Here is a 16,426-nt window from a genome sequence, read left to right as displayed (position 1 = left end):
TAGCAATGTTTTAAAAAATGACCTAGAACCGGAACCGTTATGGTCACCGATTTCTAGGTCAATGGTTCAACCGTCTAGTTTGAACGAATGGCCAACTCTAACAATAAAAATTTTAAAAAATAAAAAATAACTAAAATAATAAAAGACCAAAAACCATTGAAGGTCAACGATTCGACCCCTATGTTATCGAGTCATTGCCCGATTCAATGGCTTTTGGCCAAGGACCAGGTTTGGGGTAAAACGGAACTAGTTGCATGGACGGTTCCTGAGCTGAACGGTTTAACTGTTCGGGTCAACAACAGTTCAAAAACCATGCTTTCTAGTATGGGTAAGCTCAAATGCTTGACCTACCCGGGCCCACACCCATATGCTTAGAGGTGTAAATTGGGTTGTGCCACCCATAGCCCGTCATGGCCTGACACGAGGGTCCGTACTGTGTTGGGCCTAGCGTTTTAGGTCCGTGGGTCGGGCTGACACAGCACGACCAAGTGGGCTATGCCGCCTACATCCCACGTGTCAGCACGACCTGACACGGCCTAGCACAGCCTATATATACAATTTATATATTTTATATATTTATATAATATTATATAAATTAGAATTATAATATTTAGTGTATAATATATTAATAAAATAAACAATTTTTTCAATTTTATTATACTAATTTATTTAATTATTGTGTATAAGCAATTGTATACATCAAAATTCATATAAAATTAAAATTTTAAGTTTTTTCAATTTTTTTAAATAAATAGGCAAAAGGTACTTTGGCCCGATCCATGGCCTGGCTTGGGCCAAGGCTTGACCAACGGGCCAACCTGGCCTGCGGTACGACACTGCACAGCACGGGCCTTCAACAGCTTGGGCCATGGGCCATGCTGGGCGGACCCCAAAGTATTCACTAGGGAGGGTGGCACGACCCGTGACAGTCGCGAGCCAGCACGGCACGGCCCACACTTTGTGCGGGCGCCCACTTTACACCTCTACATCGGCTCCATGGTTCTATTAATTCAAATAAATTTAACATGGATAAGTTTTGATGTCCGATCCTACGGTGGTTCAAATTTAAAAATAAAATCCTAGTTAAAATTAATTGGCCCGTGCGCGGGAGGAAAGAGGAGAAAGGGAGAGAACCTTAGAAAAACAAAAACATAGAGAATGAAGGAGAGTAGAGAGAGAGAGAGAGAGGAGGTGTCGTTGCTATTGCATTCATTGCAAGAAAGGGAGAAACCAGACATAGAGAGAGCGAAGAGGAAGGGAGGTGTTGCAATCGCTGTTGCATTCAAGTCAGAAATATTAAAACCTAAAAATTTATTGGCCGAACAAAAAAGAGGAAGAGAGAGGAGGTATTTTTTATTCTGTTATTTCCGTTCTTGTTATGTTTTATATTCTTTGTTCTCTTTCAAATGCACCGAAAAATATTAAAACCTAAAATTTTCGTTCTTTGTTTTTTTCCTCGTATTTATTAGTGGTAAGTAAGATAATTAAATCTCTCCAGATGTACTTTAGAGAGTAGATAATAAGAGATTGACTTTTGAGGGATTTGATTTCTTGAAAAAGAGAATCTCTGATGTATATTATAATGTTTTTTTCACCAACATAAAGCAGTTTTCTATAACTTGAAATTTCGTTTAATTTGTGCTTGTTGTTTGATATTCTGATCACTTATTTTTGTTCAGGGTAGGCTACCGGTGGATTATAAGATTTCTTGCCCTTGGTTGTTATGCAATGCTACTTATTCCTGGTTTTATTCAAGGTGTGTTTTTTACGAGGCTCGGTTGCTTTGACATTTTCCTTTCATCAGTGTTGGTCACTATCAGCTCTTTTGGTCCCTATGATTGGCCATTGAATAATTATTTTTATGAAAATTATACCTTATGTGGGTCATAGTTCTTGTGTAGGATTTGCCACTGTATATCTAATGTCTTTAATTGTTGGCAGTTGGATATTACTATTTTTTCTCAAGTCAGGTCCGTAGAGGTATAGTTTATGGAGATCAACCAAGAAATAGGTATCCTTTATTTCTCTGGTTTATGTTTGTTTTCTGGTTTATTGGAAGCAATAACTTATATGTGCTTTTATATCTGAAGGATCCTGTCATAGATTGCTCACAAGTCATAATGCCATTTCTTTTTCTACAGGCTTGATCTGTATTTACCTAAAAATAGCAATGGGCAAAACCAGTTGTGGCATTTGTAACAGGTGGAGCCTGGATTATTGGGTTAGTGCTTTTTAAAGCATGTATACCATCTCTCTTATTTGTTTTTTTTTTAGGAGGGGTATTAGGGTAGCAATTATCAAAGATTTCTTGAGAACTTAATGACTAAATCCTAGAGTGGAGTCAGAGCATGGAGTGAAATGGAATGTTGAGCATGAGTAGACTGTGTACCCATGTGTCTATGGATATATGCAACTTATTATTTATAATTTGCAACTGATTGATAAAATTTTAGAAGAAAAATAATGTCAATGTTAAAATTATAATAATTTGGAAGTATATATTAGTCATCTAGCATTTTATTTGTGGTTTGTTATTTTATTTCTAGGCTTATCTTCAATTTGATTTGGTTTAGTGCTGGTGGGCCGTTGTTTATGATATCTTCCACAAGAGGATGGCTCCAGATGTAACTTGATTCGAAGAAAAAACCTTGTTAATTCTGAGCTTAAGAATCAAGACTAGCAATCTTGTCTTGTTACACTCACTATAATGGGTTGAGCACCTATAATGGACACATCACATTTACCAATATAGTAGCATAGATCTGGTGGAAACTGTAAATTATCATCTCTAGAAACATAATGGTAAAGCAGCAGAAAAAATCTCCCTGTTGGTTTGTTCCATACATCTAGAATTCTATGTCGTACCAGTATTAAAAAATCCAAGAGTATCTATAAATTTCCAAACCCTGGAATTCCATGCAGTGTTTTAAAAGGCGTGGGAGGCATACGCTTGGAGATGCAACTTCAGGTGAGACACTCCCAAAATGCCTTGAGGCGTATGCCAGAGGCACTGACACCTCTAAACGCCTATTGCACTTTTTTCATGAGCCGTGCTAGAGGCGTACGCCTCATGTGCCTCATGCACATCTAATATAAAAAGACAGAAAAAAAAGAAAAAAAAAGGAAAGGAAAGGAAAGGAAAAGAAAGGGAAGGGAAAGAAAAAGAAAGAAAAGAAGAAAAAGAGAAAAGGAAAGGGAAGGGAAGGGAAGAAAAGGGAAGAAAAGATAAGGGGGAAAAAAGTGGTTTGCCCCTTTCCCCATATGAACTAATGTTATACATCTTTATTCTTCTTAACATAAAAGAATTTTATTAAAAATAAAGAAAAAATGAGATGCCCCCTTCCTCTTCATTCTCCTCCTAACCCCCCTCCTCTTAAGGAGACTTGTTTTCGAGACGCTTACGCCTCTTGTGCTCTGAACAAAGCCTCACACCTCTAGGTAGTGCAACGCCTCGCGTCATGCCTCTGCATTTTCAAACATTGATTCTATGTTCCACCACCTAATGACCATTTTGTGTTGTGTGATCTGTATTTGTTTGATATACCTACAAATCATCAGTATTTTGACCACATGGGTTTCTGGATGCTACTTCCAACCCCAAGAAAATGTTTTTTTTTACTCCAAGATGTATGTAGGGAGCTGAAGCAGCGCGATCCGGGCACTCCTAGTTGGTAGACATTTGGCTCCTAGATGGCGACAGACGGTACCTGAGAAGAGGAAGGTGAAGGATTCCCGGGGGGCTCACTCGGTGGGAATACTCCGATACTTAAGTTAGAACTCTGAGAGAGCTCTAAAGAATGCAAAGAGAGAGCTAAGAGTGTAGATGGCGCAAGTTCAGTTCAATTACCTTCACCCCTTGGAAACCGGGGCTTTTAAATATAGATGAGAGACGACTCAGAAAGGACAGACATGCCGCCACCTGTCGAGAGACATGGGTGCAGTCCGCTGGACTAGCAGGGACTGCACCGTCGGTCAGGAGACGTGGTGCAGTCTGACTAATACGATCTTGTCAGATAAGAAGCTTCTTAAAAACGTCACGTCGCTCAGTAGCGAGCTGCTTTGTAGCAAGCTCCTGGAGGTATCCCGAGGTGATTCCGCCTGAGGTTGCCTTTGAGGCGGTCCTCTTGCCTAAGTATTGGAGCGAGCTGATTGTCCGAGCTCACGATTTGGGACAGACTTAGCTTGGAATGTTCCCTTTTAGCATACTGGGTCCTTGTGCTCACGCTGTAGCGAGCTCGTTTCGTGGCGAGCTGTAATGTAGCGAGTTGACCTGCGAGGACTTTAACGAGCTCGTTACTCAGTTGTAGCCATGCTGTCACGCTAAGCTATTACTTATTCTGAGTCACGTCCACGTGTCGCCTTCTTAGGAGGACGGGTCAAATCACCCTCCATCAATTGCCCCCCACTCCTCGGGCTAAGGGTTCTACCTTAGCGCGAGGAGTTCATGGAGTGTGACAGGTGGATTTGACCCGAAATTCAAACTGGATTTAACTGATCGCATTAAATACACATGCGGATGTTAGACGATTTCTAAACTTTTCAAATGCCAAAAGAGTGCCAAAATGGCTCTCAGTTTCGGAAGACGTGCAGTCGGCATTACCTTAATCATGGAAGACATGCGGCCAGTCATATTTCAGTTTCAGAAGACGTGTAGTCATTTTGATTATGAACCATCGGATTCGCCTTAATCTGAGCCGTCGGTTTGTGGGCGCTTTGGCTATAAATAGGAGGGCCCCAGACCTCATTTCTTTTACGCCAACTTGCCTTGCTTTCGGATTTACCTAGTTGCTTGATCTTTTCTCCTGTTCACACTGTCCTTTTGGTTCAACTTTTTCCTAGTGAGTCCTCTTGCTTTGTCAGCAATGTTTGGGTACCCATACAATATTTTCCCCGGGGTGGTAAGCAAGATGACACCCCTCCGAGCTCAGGGGGAGCTTGGGGGCAGGCTTTGGAGGCTCGGGAGGCCTCCAACGAAATGGCTTCCACTTCCCGATGTAGGGAGCCAGACAGTTTTGGTCCTTCCTCCATGTCGATGGAGAGACTCAGGACCTTGGTCCTTTAATTTGACCTTCCTAGAAATCTCATCTACAGTCTCCCATCCGGCGACTAACCTTGAGAACACGATCACGACGAAATCGTGATCTTTCAGGAACAGCTCATTGCTGGCCTTCGTCTTCCTTTACATCCTTTGATAGTGGAGGTTTTAAACTATTTTAATGTTACTATAGACCAGCTTCACCCCAACTCAATCTGAAACGTGGTTGGGACAATTTCTTTGTTTTATGAGTATTGCCTTCCTCTCGACCTCGACATCTTCTCCTCCATTCTATCTATCAAGAATGCCTCCCCCGGAGCCCCTCCGAAAAGGCGTTCTTATTACTTCTCTCCTCGTCTCGGCTTCAAGCTCCTTCACGAGTTATCGAATCGGATCCCGGCCTGGAAACGGGATTACTTCATAGTTCACAACCCGGTGGGTTGGCCCTTTTCGACCCACTGGAGGGGCTCCATTCAAGACCCAGGCACTTAGACCCAAAGGTTCGGGAGGCGCTGCAATCCTAGGCAGTAATCGACTTCCTTTGCTCAGACTACTTGGCCAAGGACAAGCTCGCGTAGGCCAGCCTGAGCCATGGTAGGTTGTCTTCAGGTCGCACTCTCTTTCTTCTTCTTTTTAATTTCTTGCTAGATTAATGCCTTGCAATTTTTGGCAGCCAACATGTTTGGTGTAGATGCATGTCGCCTTCTATCGAGCAACCAGAAGCGCAGGGCCAAGAGGTCGTGCCCTGACCGAGCATCCACTTCCGGGAGCGCTGAGTTCGAGGCTGTAGACCCAGCCTTCGTTCCACCGCCGCCAGAGGTCCCGCCGGTTCCGGTCGAGAGAGTAGCCACGGAAGGTGGCGCAGAAGAATGCGAGGTCCCACCCCATCGCCTTCCCGCGGTTCCCTAATGAGGGGAAGGAGGAAAGCATCACCAACTTCATCGTGGCCTTGCGAAGGAGCCGGCAGGCGGTCACCCACGAGGAGGTTGCCGATTGGGGAGGGATGGACCCTAGGCAGCTCTCCACGGTGGCCTCGGCTCATTGCATGGTGGTATGTGGCTGCTTCCCCCTTTTCTCTTTTCTTTTCCTTCCATTTTTTTTTTACCTTGGCCTTTTGCTGGCAGGTGAAGTCTGCCATCCACGCCATGGCCCTCCAAACTAACATTCACTCCAATGACGCCCTCACTCAGAGGTCGAACGTGAAAAAGCTCCAGGGCAAGCTCGACCAGGCCCGAGATGAAATCTTCCAGGCTTAGAAGGGGTGCGAGGCTCAGGAGCTGCTCGTCCGGGACCAGGAAGCACAGATTGCCTGACTGTTTGAGGAGAGTGCTTGCTACCAGGAGGAGTCATCGAGGGTGGCAGTGGAGAGGGAGCTCCTTCACCAGCTAGTCCAGAACTTGGAGTCCACACTCCGAGATCGGACTCGGAACTTTGACGCCGTGGTGGAGGCAGAGTGAGCTAAGGCAATGTGGGACTTCAAGGACTCCTAGGAGTACCACGACCTCCAGGTGGAGTACGGCTCGAGCTCCTTCCGTTTGAGATTCAAACTCTACCGATGGTTGGTCTGGAAGAAGTTCTCCGGGCTTAACCTTGAAGGCATAACGATGAAGGGTCTGGCCCTAGAGACGGCGGACATGGCGGAGGAGGAGGAGCCTGACTCTCTGGAGGATGACGAGGACGTGAAGGTGGTGGAACCTTGAGGCCGATAGTTCTTGTTTTTTTTTTTCTTGACAGAATTCTGCAGTGGTTGTTTCCGGGTGTCTGAACCCGATTTTATGCATTCCTTTTTTGATGAACTCTTGGGCTGTTAGGCCCGGTTTTTTGTTTTTTTTGTTTATAAGAACTAGTAATGAGATGTTTCTTTCTTCTACTAAGTGTTGTGTGCTCTTCACTTTTTGCCAGAGTGACTTTATCACTCGAACTATTAGAGCTAAATGCCCGAATTGGTTTCTCAGTCGTTGTTACTCCGAACTGTTTCCCGGCACTCGGGGAGAGTTTATGGTATACCCCGAGGTGTTTATCATAGTAATCATATGCCCGACCTGTATGCACCTAGGTTAAGTTAGCGCAGGTTGTCCCTTATCGGGTTCAACTAGTATACCGAGGCGAGCTATGCATCATAGGGTTCACACCCGAGCTACCTATGCCTTCAGTACTAGTACTTAGCCTATGCTGATGAGGCAACCAGGTTTTATTTGGTGCCAAGGTCCTCGTTAGCTCGGCGTTTTAGCCCGTAGGCTGGGGGAGTGACTTATAGTCCACTCCTAAAGTTCGCCCATGCCATAGAGGTGAGGTCTTTGTTAGCTCAGTGTTTTGGCCCTTAGGCTTTGGGGGGGGCGACTACGGTCTACCCCCTTCTGGAGTTCGCCCATGCCATAAAGGCTACTGGGTCTTATCGCGCCGAGGTCTTCGTTAGCTCGGCATTTCAGCCCTTAGGCTCTGGGAGTGACTCATGGTCTACTCAGTGATTTATAGGTAATATTGCCTTAAGTTGACAATATTTCATGCCCGAGGTACTTGTTTCCCTTCTAGGGTTTCGAACTTATATGTTTCTTCCCTGAGCACCCACTTTACTCGGTAGGGTCCTTCCCAATATATGCGAGGTTCCGTATTTCATCAAGTAGGTCAAGGTTGGTGCGTAGCTCATCTTCATTTGCATTGTCATCATACACTTCTAGACGTAGCGAGGGAACCTCGATCTCAGTTGGGATGACTGCTTTAGTGTCGTAGGTGAGGTTGAAGGGGGTCCCACTTGTAGCGGTCTTCACTGTGGTCCGATAAGCCCATAGAACACTGGGTAGTTCGTCTGCCCATAATCCTTTAGCTCGGTCCAGGCGTGCCTTCAGTCCACGGAGGATAGCTCTGTTCAGGACTTCCGCTTGGCCGTTTGCTTGAGGGTGTTCCACTGAGATAAAGTTCTGTTGAATTCTCATGTCTTGGCACCAGTTCTGGAATTTAATGTCCTCGAACTTCTTACCATTGTCAGAGATCAGTGCTCGAGGTAACCCGAAGCGGCACACTATATTTTTCCAGGAGAAGTTCTGCACGTTCCGAGCTATGATCGTTACGAGGGGTTCAGCTTCCACCCACTTAGTGAAATAATCAACTACCACCACTAAGAACCTTCTCTGTCTTGTCACTGGAGGGAATGGTCCGAGTATATCAATCCCCCACTGTGCGAAAGGCCACGAGCTGGTGAGGTACTTCAGGTCGGCGGCAGGTTGGTGGTGAATATTGGCGTGCTTCTAGCACTTGTCACACTTTCTGACGAGCTCGATCGCATCTGGTTTCATTGTTGGCCAGTAGTATCCCTATCGTAGCACTTTCTGGGTGAGAGCCCTGCCCCCCAAGTGTCCACCGCACAAGCCCTCATGAGTATCGCGGAGAACGATCTCGACCTCGGAAGGTCACAAGCAGCGCAGGTAGGGGAGCGTGTATGACCTCCAGTATAGCCACTCGTCTATTATGACATATTTGGCCGCCTGACACTTCACTCTTCTAGCGGTATTATGGTCCGTAGGGAGGGTCCCATGCAGTGGGAAGCTCGCAAGTGGATCGGTCCAGCTCGACTCTACTTGCATGATAGGAGCGGCCTCCTCTGCCCCCCCCCCCCGAGAATGCTAAGTCGAGGCAGGTTCTCTATATACACAGTTCTCATGGTATTATCACTAGTGTTGGCTAACTGGAACAAGGTGTCGGCCTCAGCATTCTCTGATCTCGGGATTTGCTTGATGAAGTGTGACTGCAAGTTGAGCATAGCCTCTCTTACTTTGGCTATGTAGGCGATCATGGTTGGTTCGTGAGCTTCGTATTCGCCTGTGACTTGATTAACCATGAGCTGGGAATCACTACAAATCACAATATGTTTGGCTTTCACTTCCTTGGCTAGAGCCAGCCCGGTTATTAACGCCTCGTACTCCGCTTCATTGTTGGATGTCGCGAACTTGAAAAGTAGTGCGTACTCCAGTTTTGTACCGCTTGGGCCATGCAGAATGATTCCGGCTCCACTGCCCTGCTGGTTTGATGAGCCATCTACGTGAAATATCCAGGGCTCCTCATCACAGTTCACACTCGGCCTAACTAGGAGAGATGCCGCACTGGTTGCTACTTCATGGTGCTCGAGCTCAACCGACCTGGGAACTTCGAGCTCGCCCGAGCAGGGTCCCTCGTGTTCAATCGGCCTGAGGACTTCAGAGCTAAAAGTGCATTCCGCAACGAAGTCTGCTAAGGAGTGGGCCTTGATAGTAGTTCGTGGCTTGTATTGGAGGTCATACTCACTGAGCTCAATGGCCCACTTCATCAGTCTACCAGAGACCTCAGGCTTGAGCAGAACTTGCCTCAGAGGTTTGTTGGTAAGGACGATGATAGTGTGAGCTTGGAGGTACGAACGAAGCTTCCGGGCTGCAATAACTAGTGCATAGGCCAACTTTTCAATCTTTGGATATTTTGTCTCCGCTCCCTGCAACACTTTACTAACATAGTAGATAGGTCGTTGGACTCGATCTACCTCTTTTATCAGTACCAAGTTGACCACCTCGTCACTTACCAAGAGGTACAACCCTAAAACATCGAACTAGCACTCTTTGGTCCATTCAACTTTGCATTTAATTGCCTTGAAGAAAGGCAAGCAGCGGTCTACCGACTTGGACATGAAGCGGTTCAGAGTAGCTATTCAACCATTCAGCTTCTAAACCTCCTTCAATTTTTGGATGGTCCCATATCCAAGATGGCCTTAATTTTATCCGGGTTGGCCTCAATGCCTCGCCGGTTGACGATATACCCTAGGAACTTACCCGAGGTGATACCAAAAACACACTTGCTCGGATTTAACCTCATATTAGACTTACACAAAATTTCAAAAACATAATGCAAATCTTGTATTAACTCCTGCGAAAATTGGGTTTTGACGACCATGTCATCTACATAACATTCTATTTTTCTACCAATCAATGGCTCAAATAATTTATTTACAAGTCTCTGAAAGGTTGCCCTGGCATTTTTTAACCAAAAGGGCATGACCTTGTAACAGTGCAGGCTGAGCTTGGTTATGAAGATGGTCTTTTCTTCGTCAGTTGGGTCCATCTTGATCTAGTTGTAGCCCAAATAGGCATCTAGGAAACTCAGCAACTCATGCCTTGAGGTCGCATCCACCAGACGGTCGATCCTGGGGAGTGAGAAGCAGTCCTTTGGGGAAGCTCGGTTCAGGTCGATATAATCGATGCACATGCGCCATTTACCGTTGGCCTTTTTTACTAGAACGGGGTTGGCCACCCAGCTCGGGTAATGGACTTCACTTATAAAGTCGGCTGCAAGGAGCTTCCCGACCTCCTCGTCGACTGCCCTCCATCGCTCTGGGGCTAATTTGTGTTTCTTCTGTCTAACGGGCCTAACTACAGGACCAGTATTAAGCCTATGAGTTATGAGGCTAGGGTCTATGCCGGGCATCTCTACCGCGGACCATGCAAAAATATCTAATTTCTTAAGTAAGAAGCTTACCAGTTGGGATCACAGAGGCTCCTCAATGGAGGCACCGATCTGAAGTGTCTAAGTTGGGTCCTCCATCGATGCAAGGATGGAGGCAATCTCTTCTGTGGGTGCAGCTCGCTCCTCACATTTCTTCGTAGGTCGCTCCAGCTCGAGGTTGTCGGCCACCTTGGCTTTCCCTTTGAGGGTGGCAATGTAGCACTTGTGAGACTCAAGCTGGTCACCTCGCGCTATCTCAATTCCGAAGTCCGTGGGGAATTTCATTGCCAAATAGTAAGTGAAGACCACTGCACGTAGGGCATGGGTGATCGGCCGTCCTACTATGGCATTGTATGGGGAGGGGGTTGCGACCACTAAGAAGTCGTGGTTGAGCCTCACTATGCTAGGCCAGGTGCCAAATTCCACAGGTACTGTAATCCTTCCCAGGGGTCTGACTTCCTCTCCACTGAAACCTACCAGGGGAGTATTTGCGGGCTTTACGTCGCTTTCTTGGAGCTAAAGTTTGTCAAATGCTGCTTTGAAAAGGATATCTGTCGAGCTGCCAGAGTCGACGAGGACACGCTTGACTTCAAAGTCGTTAAATCTTTACCCTTATAATGAGCGCATCATCATGGGGGTAATGGACCCCGTGCGCATCATCCTCTATGAAGAAGATCAGGTCCTCCGTCCTTGGCCACTTTGGGGGATTTTGCTCTTCCCTGGCGGCCTCGCAAGCTGATGTTCGAGTTGTAGGTGATGTACAACCCACAATGACCGAACCTCTGACAATCACGTGGACAGTCCCCCGAACTGGTCTCTCTTCAGGGGGTTGCCTCTGCAGTTGTTCTGCCTGTCTACTGGATTCGGGAGAATCTCTACTTTGCTCCCCCTGCCGACCTACTTTATTATTATTATTATTTTGTACAAAATTTCTCAAGTATCCACGACGGATGAGCTCATCTATCTCGTCGCGGAGGTTTTTACAATTTTCGGTGTTATGACCGTGGTCTTTATGGAAATTATAATACAAATTCTTATTTCTTACACTAGGATCTGCCTTCAGTCGAGGTGACCACTTCACATACGGGGCATCCTTGATCGCCATAAGGATCTCGGCCCACTTCGCTTTCAAGGGAGTGTAGTCCGTTCTTTTGGCTGGCGGAGCTCGGAAAGGCTGACTCAACCTTGCTCCCCGAGCTAGCTCTTTCTTCTTCTTACCATCCCCTTGAATCAAGGACTCGCCTTCCCTTTTTCTTTTCTCGGGCGCACTAACATTTTTCTGGTTGATCTCATCCTCCGTCTCTATAAACTAATCCACGAGCTTGAGGAACTCGGTCACAATCTTGGGCTGATTAACAACCACGTGCCACTTGAATTCTTTGTGGGTAACGCCTCGCTTGGCCGCGGTGAGCCGAACTCCTCCTTACCCTTGAGCTCGGGCAGGTCGCAAGTGGCAGTTCGGTGAGCTCATCGGTGCCTCTGCTACTGTTTTGCCAGCTCGGTGTTGGTGCTGCTTGCTTCAGTATTACCAAGCTCGGTGGGCCTAGGGAGGGGCTCGGACTACTGATGATAGCTGTGAACCGAAGGGCCTTGCCTGTAATCCGTGGCTATGAGCTCAAATTGGTTTTCGGCGAGCGGGAACTCGAACTGAGAGTGCTGAGGCGATGCGGGCCTAACCAGATGGGAGGCCCTCGACCTGCCTGTAGGCTGCGAGGCAAGGGTGACTGGTCTCTCCTTCCTGTCGTGGGACAAGGCTTGGCTCTTGGAAGGATTCTGAGTTTGAGAGGCCTCTCCCCGGCGAGGACGTTCGCTCCGACAGGGGGGCTTTGCTTGCTGCGTGGTCGGATGCCAAGAGGAAAGTGGATGTTGTGTCGGAGGCAATGGAGCGAACTGCTATTGATACTGGTACTCAAAAACTTGATGTAGCACTTGCTGCTGATAGAGTTGAAACTGCTAGAATTGTTGCATTTGACCTTGCATAGCTCACATGGGGAACAACAGAAGGTTTAGTGAAGGTTGTTCCAACTGTGGAAGGGAGCGAAGCGTTCACAGGTGCCACTATTTGAGGCACATTCAGGCTAGGAACTCCATCCACAAAGAGGGGGACGGTGAATTGTCCAAGGCAAACAGTGGGGAGCTGAGGCTGCTCTCCAGAAGCGTTCTGGTCAGCACCTCGTCCGACATTGCTAGAGGAAGCCATGGATGTTGAGTTCTTAGAGAAAGTTGCAGAGATTAGAGGAAGGCTTTTTGAAGCGTTCCCACAGGCGGCATCAAATGAAGCAGCGCGATTCGGGCACTCCTAGCTGGCAGACGTCTGGCTCTTAGCTGGCGACAGATGGTACCTGAGAAGAGCAAGGTGAAGGATTCCCGGGGGGCTCGCCCGGTGGGAATACTCCGATGCTTAAGTTGGAACTTTGAGAGAGCTCTAGAGAATGCAAAGAGAGAGCTAAGAGTGCAAATGGCACAAGTTCAGTTCAATTACCTTCGCCCCTTGGAAACTGGGGCCTTTAAATACAGGTGTTCTTGTCAAATTGGGCGTAACTGCCACTGGCCCTCTATCGCAGCCGTTATTGGCCAGGGCTGCACAGGTAACCGCTGCAAAGTACTGCCCAATCAGATGAGAGACACGACTCGGAAAGGATAGACATGTCACCACTTGTCGAGAGACATGGGTGCAGTCCGCTGGACTGGCAGGGACTGCACCATCGGTCAGGAGACGTGGTGCAATCTGACGAGTACGGTCTTGTCAGATAAGAAGCTTCCTGAAAACACCGCGTCGCTCAATAGCGAACTGCCTTGTAGCGAGCTATCCCATAGCGATCTGCTTTGTAGCGAGCTCCTGGAGGTATCCCGAGGTGGTTCCGCCTGAGGTTGCCTTTGAGGCAGTCCTCTTGCCTAAGTATTGGAGCGAGCTAATTATCTGAGCTCGCGAGCTGGGATAGACTTAGCTTGGAGTGCTCCCTTTCAGCATACTGGGGTCCTTGAGCTCGCACTGTAGTGAGCTTGTTTCGTGGCGAGCTGACCTACGAGGACTTTAACGAGCTCGTTACTCAGTTGTAGCCATGCTGTCGCGCCAAGCTATTACTTATGCTGAGTCACGTCCATGTGTCGCCTTCTTAGGAGGTCGGGTCAAATCACCCTCCATCAGGAGCATCTTGGTCCTTATCTTTTGATAAGAGTAGGTCTGCTATGACGGTCTCCAATAGTTCTACCCACAAAAGAGTAAATGTTGTACTTAAATTAAACATTTTCATTCTATACACATGCAATTTCCTAAATATATTCACAAAACACAATGAAGAAAGAACTAATAAAATTTTATTGTATTTTATTTGGAGTTGGTGTCTTAAATACTTGTCCCTTATTATTGTTACTATCCATGAATATAACTGTGTAATGTTACAATTCTTATGCTACACATACATGACATCATCCTACCCTTATCTACATATCTCATGGTTTTTATGTGCCCAGAAATTTTCCTCAGGGGACTATCAGTGACATGGTAAAAGATGCTTCTCAAGGGATATTATTTGTGTGCAATAATATTTCTGAATATGGAGGAGACCCCAATAGGTAAAACATTCACATGCTTTATCATGTGAATTTCATTCTCACCGAATGCCACATTATCTTATTTATGTGCTACCATGTAGGATTTATTTAATGAGACAATCAGCTGGTGTACAAATTGCTTCTTGTGCCCTCCTGGAGCAAGCAATAAAGAAGTTGGTGAAGGAGAGAGCACATCTTGGAGTGTTTTGCAAATAAAAGCTTATTTCGGTCAGTCTGGAGGGTAAATATTCACTGATGTTCTTGCCATTAATCTTTATGTTTGTTTGTGTTGGTTTTCTGATGCAAGTTACTTCCTAACTATGTATATACTTGTAAGTCCCCCTTTGATCCATTTACCCCATTCTTCTTTTTTCAATCATTGAACAAGAACTGTACAACCTGAGTTGACAAAGTATAAACCTCTCATTTTGCACAAAGTACCTGTTTCAAATAAAACCAAAATGGGTATGAGAACTCACATGCCAAACCCACAAAATTTGTGGATTTTCAGCCTGATGTTTCGTTTTAGGGTTTTAAATTGCCATGCTATAAGTTCATTTGTTGCATTTAATTTTTTGTTGTTTAGATTTCATTTTTTTTCTTTTAATATCAATAATTGAATGTATCAAGTTAAACATAACTTGTGTGAAAGATTGGAAATTAAATTCTTATTGTCCAATGCATGATATGCCCAAAATTTCATACCAATTTTTAGACCAGATGAGGCTTAGTTGAGTTCCCTTATAACAATGTTTTTGGGGTCATTCATAAAAATAAAAAATTGTTTTTGGGGTCATACATATCTGAGTCCTAGTCATAATGCATATGCTCTCACATAGCACTTGCACCAGAACACATGCAACTTATCTTAAAAATGAATAACAGTTGTTGCTTTGTACATAAATTGTTCAGGCAAACATTGAATGTGGCAAATAGGTGATTAGGATCATCAGACAAAAATTATTTGTAGACAATCTCCCAACTGGAACCCTTTTAATTGTAGATCTTGCTCCTTCTACATGTGCTCCTGTATATGGTATATGATTGAAAGAATACCCAAATCTCCCTTTGTATGCTGAACTCATGTAGAAGTATTTATCTTTCATTTAATAATTGATCTCATATGATTAGATGTCTATTCAAGCTTGTAGGTTATTTTGTTGTTGTTTCCATGAATATATAATTTCCTATCATTCCCGTTGCTATTGATTAATACCCCTATTCTAAGTTTTTCTGACTTATTTCAACTTGAAGACTATTAAAAGGAAACTGAAGTATCTTTTTGAAGAATGAGAAAATACATAAGTATAGTTCATGTACAAGAAGGTATAGATATGGTAAATTGAACCCGCAAAATGAAAACTGCTAAAACAAAAATAAAGATCATCCAAACATGAATAGAGCATGAAAAAGAAGTAAGATTTGGGTGTTATATCCATGAATCTATTGGTCACAAATAGACAAAAATGCATTGTTCTACTGCTTTCTAAGCATCATCTTCTCTGAGAAATGTTCTCAAATATACACATTTCTTTCCGGCCAAATTGGGCATTTAATTGCAAAGAGAAAGATTATCCAGTTAACCTTGCATCTTTTACTTAAACAATTAATTTTGTCATTCCTATAATAGGTTGTGGATGGAGAGAAACCAACTAAGATGTAGTGGATTCAAAAAAATATTATATGAAAGTGGGACTTAAAGAGAATTGCATAAATAGATGTTCTGATCAAAGAAGTTTCCATACCTTCTAAACAATTTGACTCTTGTAAGGTACTTACCCAAGATTGTTCTCCACAGTGTCCACATCATAAATAGCACATTAAAGAAACATTAAAATTTATCAAATAAACCACATCATCCAACTTGAGGAACATTAAGATTTATTCCTCATTATCATAAAGGATATCAGTTTGAATCATCCTCTCCCACTTACCTTTTGACATGGTTTTTATAGCTATTTTTTCTTTTAAAAGATCTACTTGAAAATACAAGAATGTTGGAAAGAAATTGCTCATCAATTAAATGATGTTGTTTCCCTTATGTAGAGTCATAGGTTGGAAAACATTTTAAATTTATACTTGCCAAAAAATTATATTTATACTTCTATATCTTTTGGTAAAAAAATAACGCCATTACTTTGTCTTTTATAGGATATCGAACATATATGTACTTGGGACAAGGTCCTTTCATGCACATGCAACGACTAAGGAGAGGGAGAATGCCAATGCAAAGGGGATATATATTTTTTATAAATGTTTAAGTGTAAATACTTCTTTTATTAATTATAATTTCGATGTTTAATTTGTTATATTTTAATATATATTTATATTGTTAATTAAATAATTATATGAATGAATGTGATGAATTAACTA

At 44.4% G+C, this 16,426-nt stretch overlaps 1 protein-coding gene across 9 annotated transcripts; it reads left to right on the top strand.

The window, feature by feature from the left end:
• The first annotated feature begins 1,095 nt into the window (after nt 1–1,095).
• Nucleotides 1,096–16,426, top strand: LOC148855550 (isoprenylcysteine alpha-carbonyl methylesterase ICME-like). Of its 9 annotated transcripts, none has more exons than XR_016112600.1 (7): nt 1,096–1,346; nt 1,685–1,756; nt 1,942–2,011; nt 2,142–2,202; nt 13,973–14,074; nt 14,155–14,294; nt 16,205–16,426. XR_016112600.1 is itself a non-coding variant. In XM_088983114.1 (7 exons), exons 3-6 carry the CDS (start codon nt 1,990–1,992, stop codon nt 14,267–14,269), a joined length of 306 nt encoding a protein of 101 aa, XP_088839240.1. In that variant the 5' UTR covers nt 1,096–1,346; nt 1,685–1,756; nt 1,942–1,989; the 3' UTR covers nt 14,270–14,294; nt 16,205–16,426. The 9 variants fall into 9 exon arrangements, 6 of the variants coding, with proteins under 6 accessions (XP_088839240.1, XP_088839236.1, XP_088839238.1 ...); XR_016112598.1 differs by having other exon boundaries at nt 2,142–2,221; nt 14,155–14,281; XR_016112597.1 differs by having other exon boundaries at nt 2,142–2,221.

This window comes from Nelumbo lutea, chromosome 4 (assembly GCF_056320005.1).
Source record: "Nelumbo lutea isolate HS-2025 chromosome 4, American lotus-T2T, whole genome shotgun sequence".
NCBI classification, from domain to species: domain Eukaryota; kingdom Viridiplantae; phylum Streptophyta; class Magnoliopsida; order Proteales; family Nelumbonaceae; genus Nelumbo; species Nelumbo lutea.
This window is presented reverse-complemented; position numbering and strand designations above follow the sequence as displayed.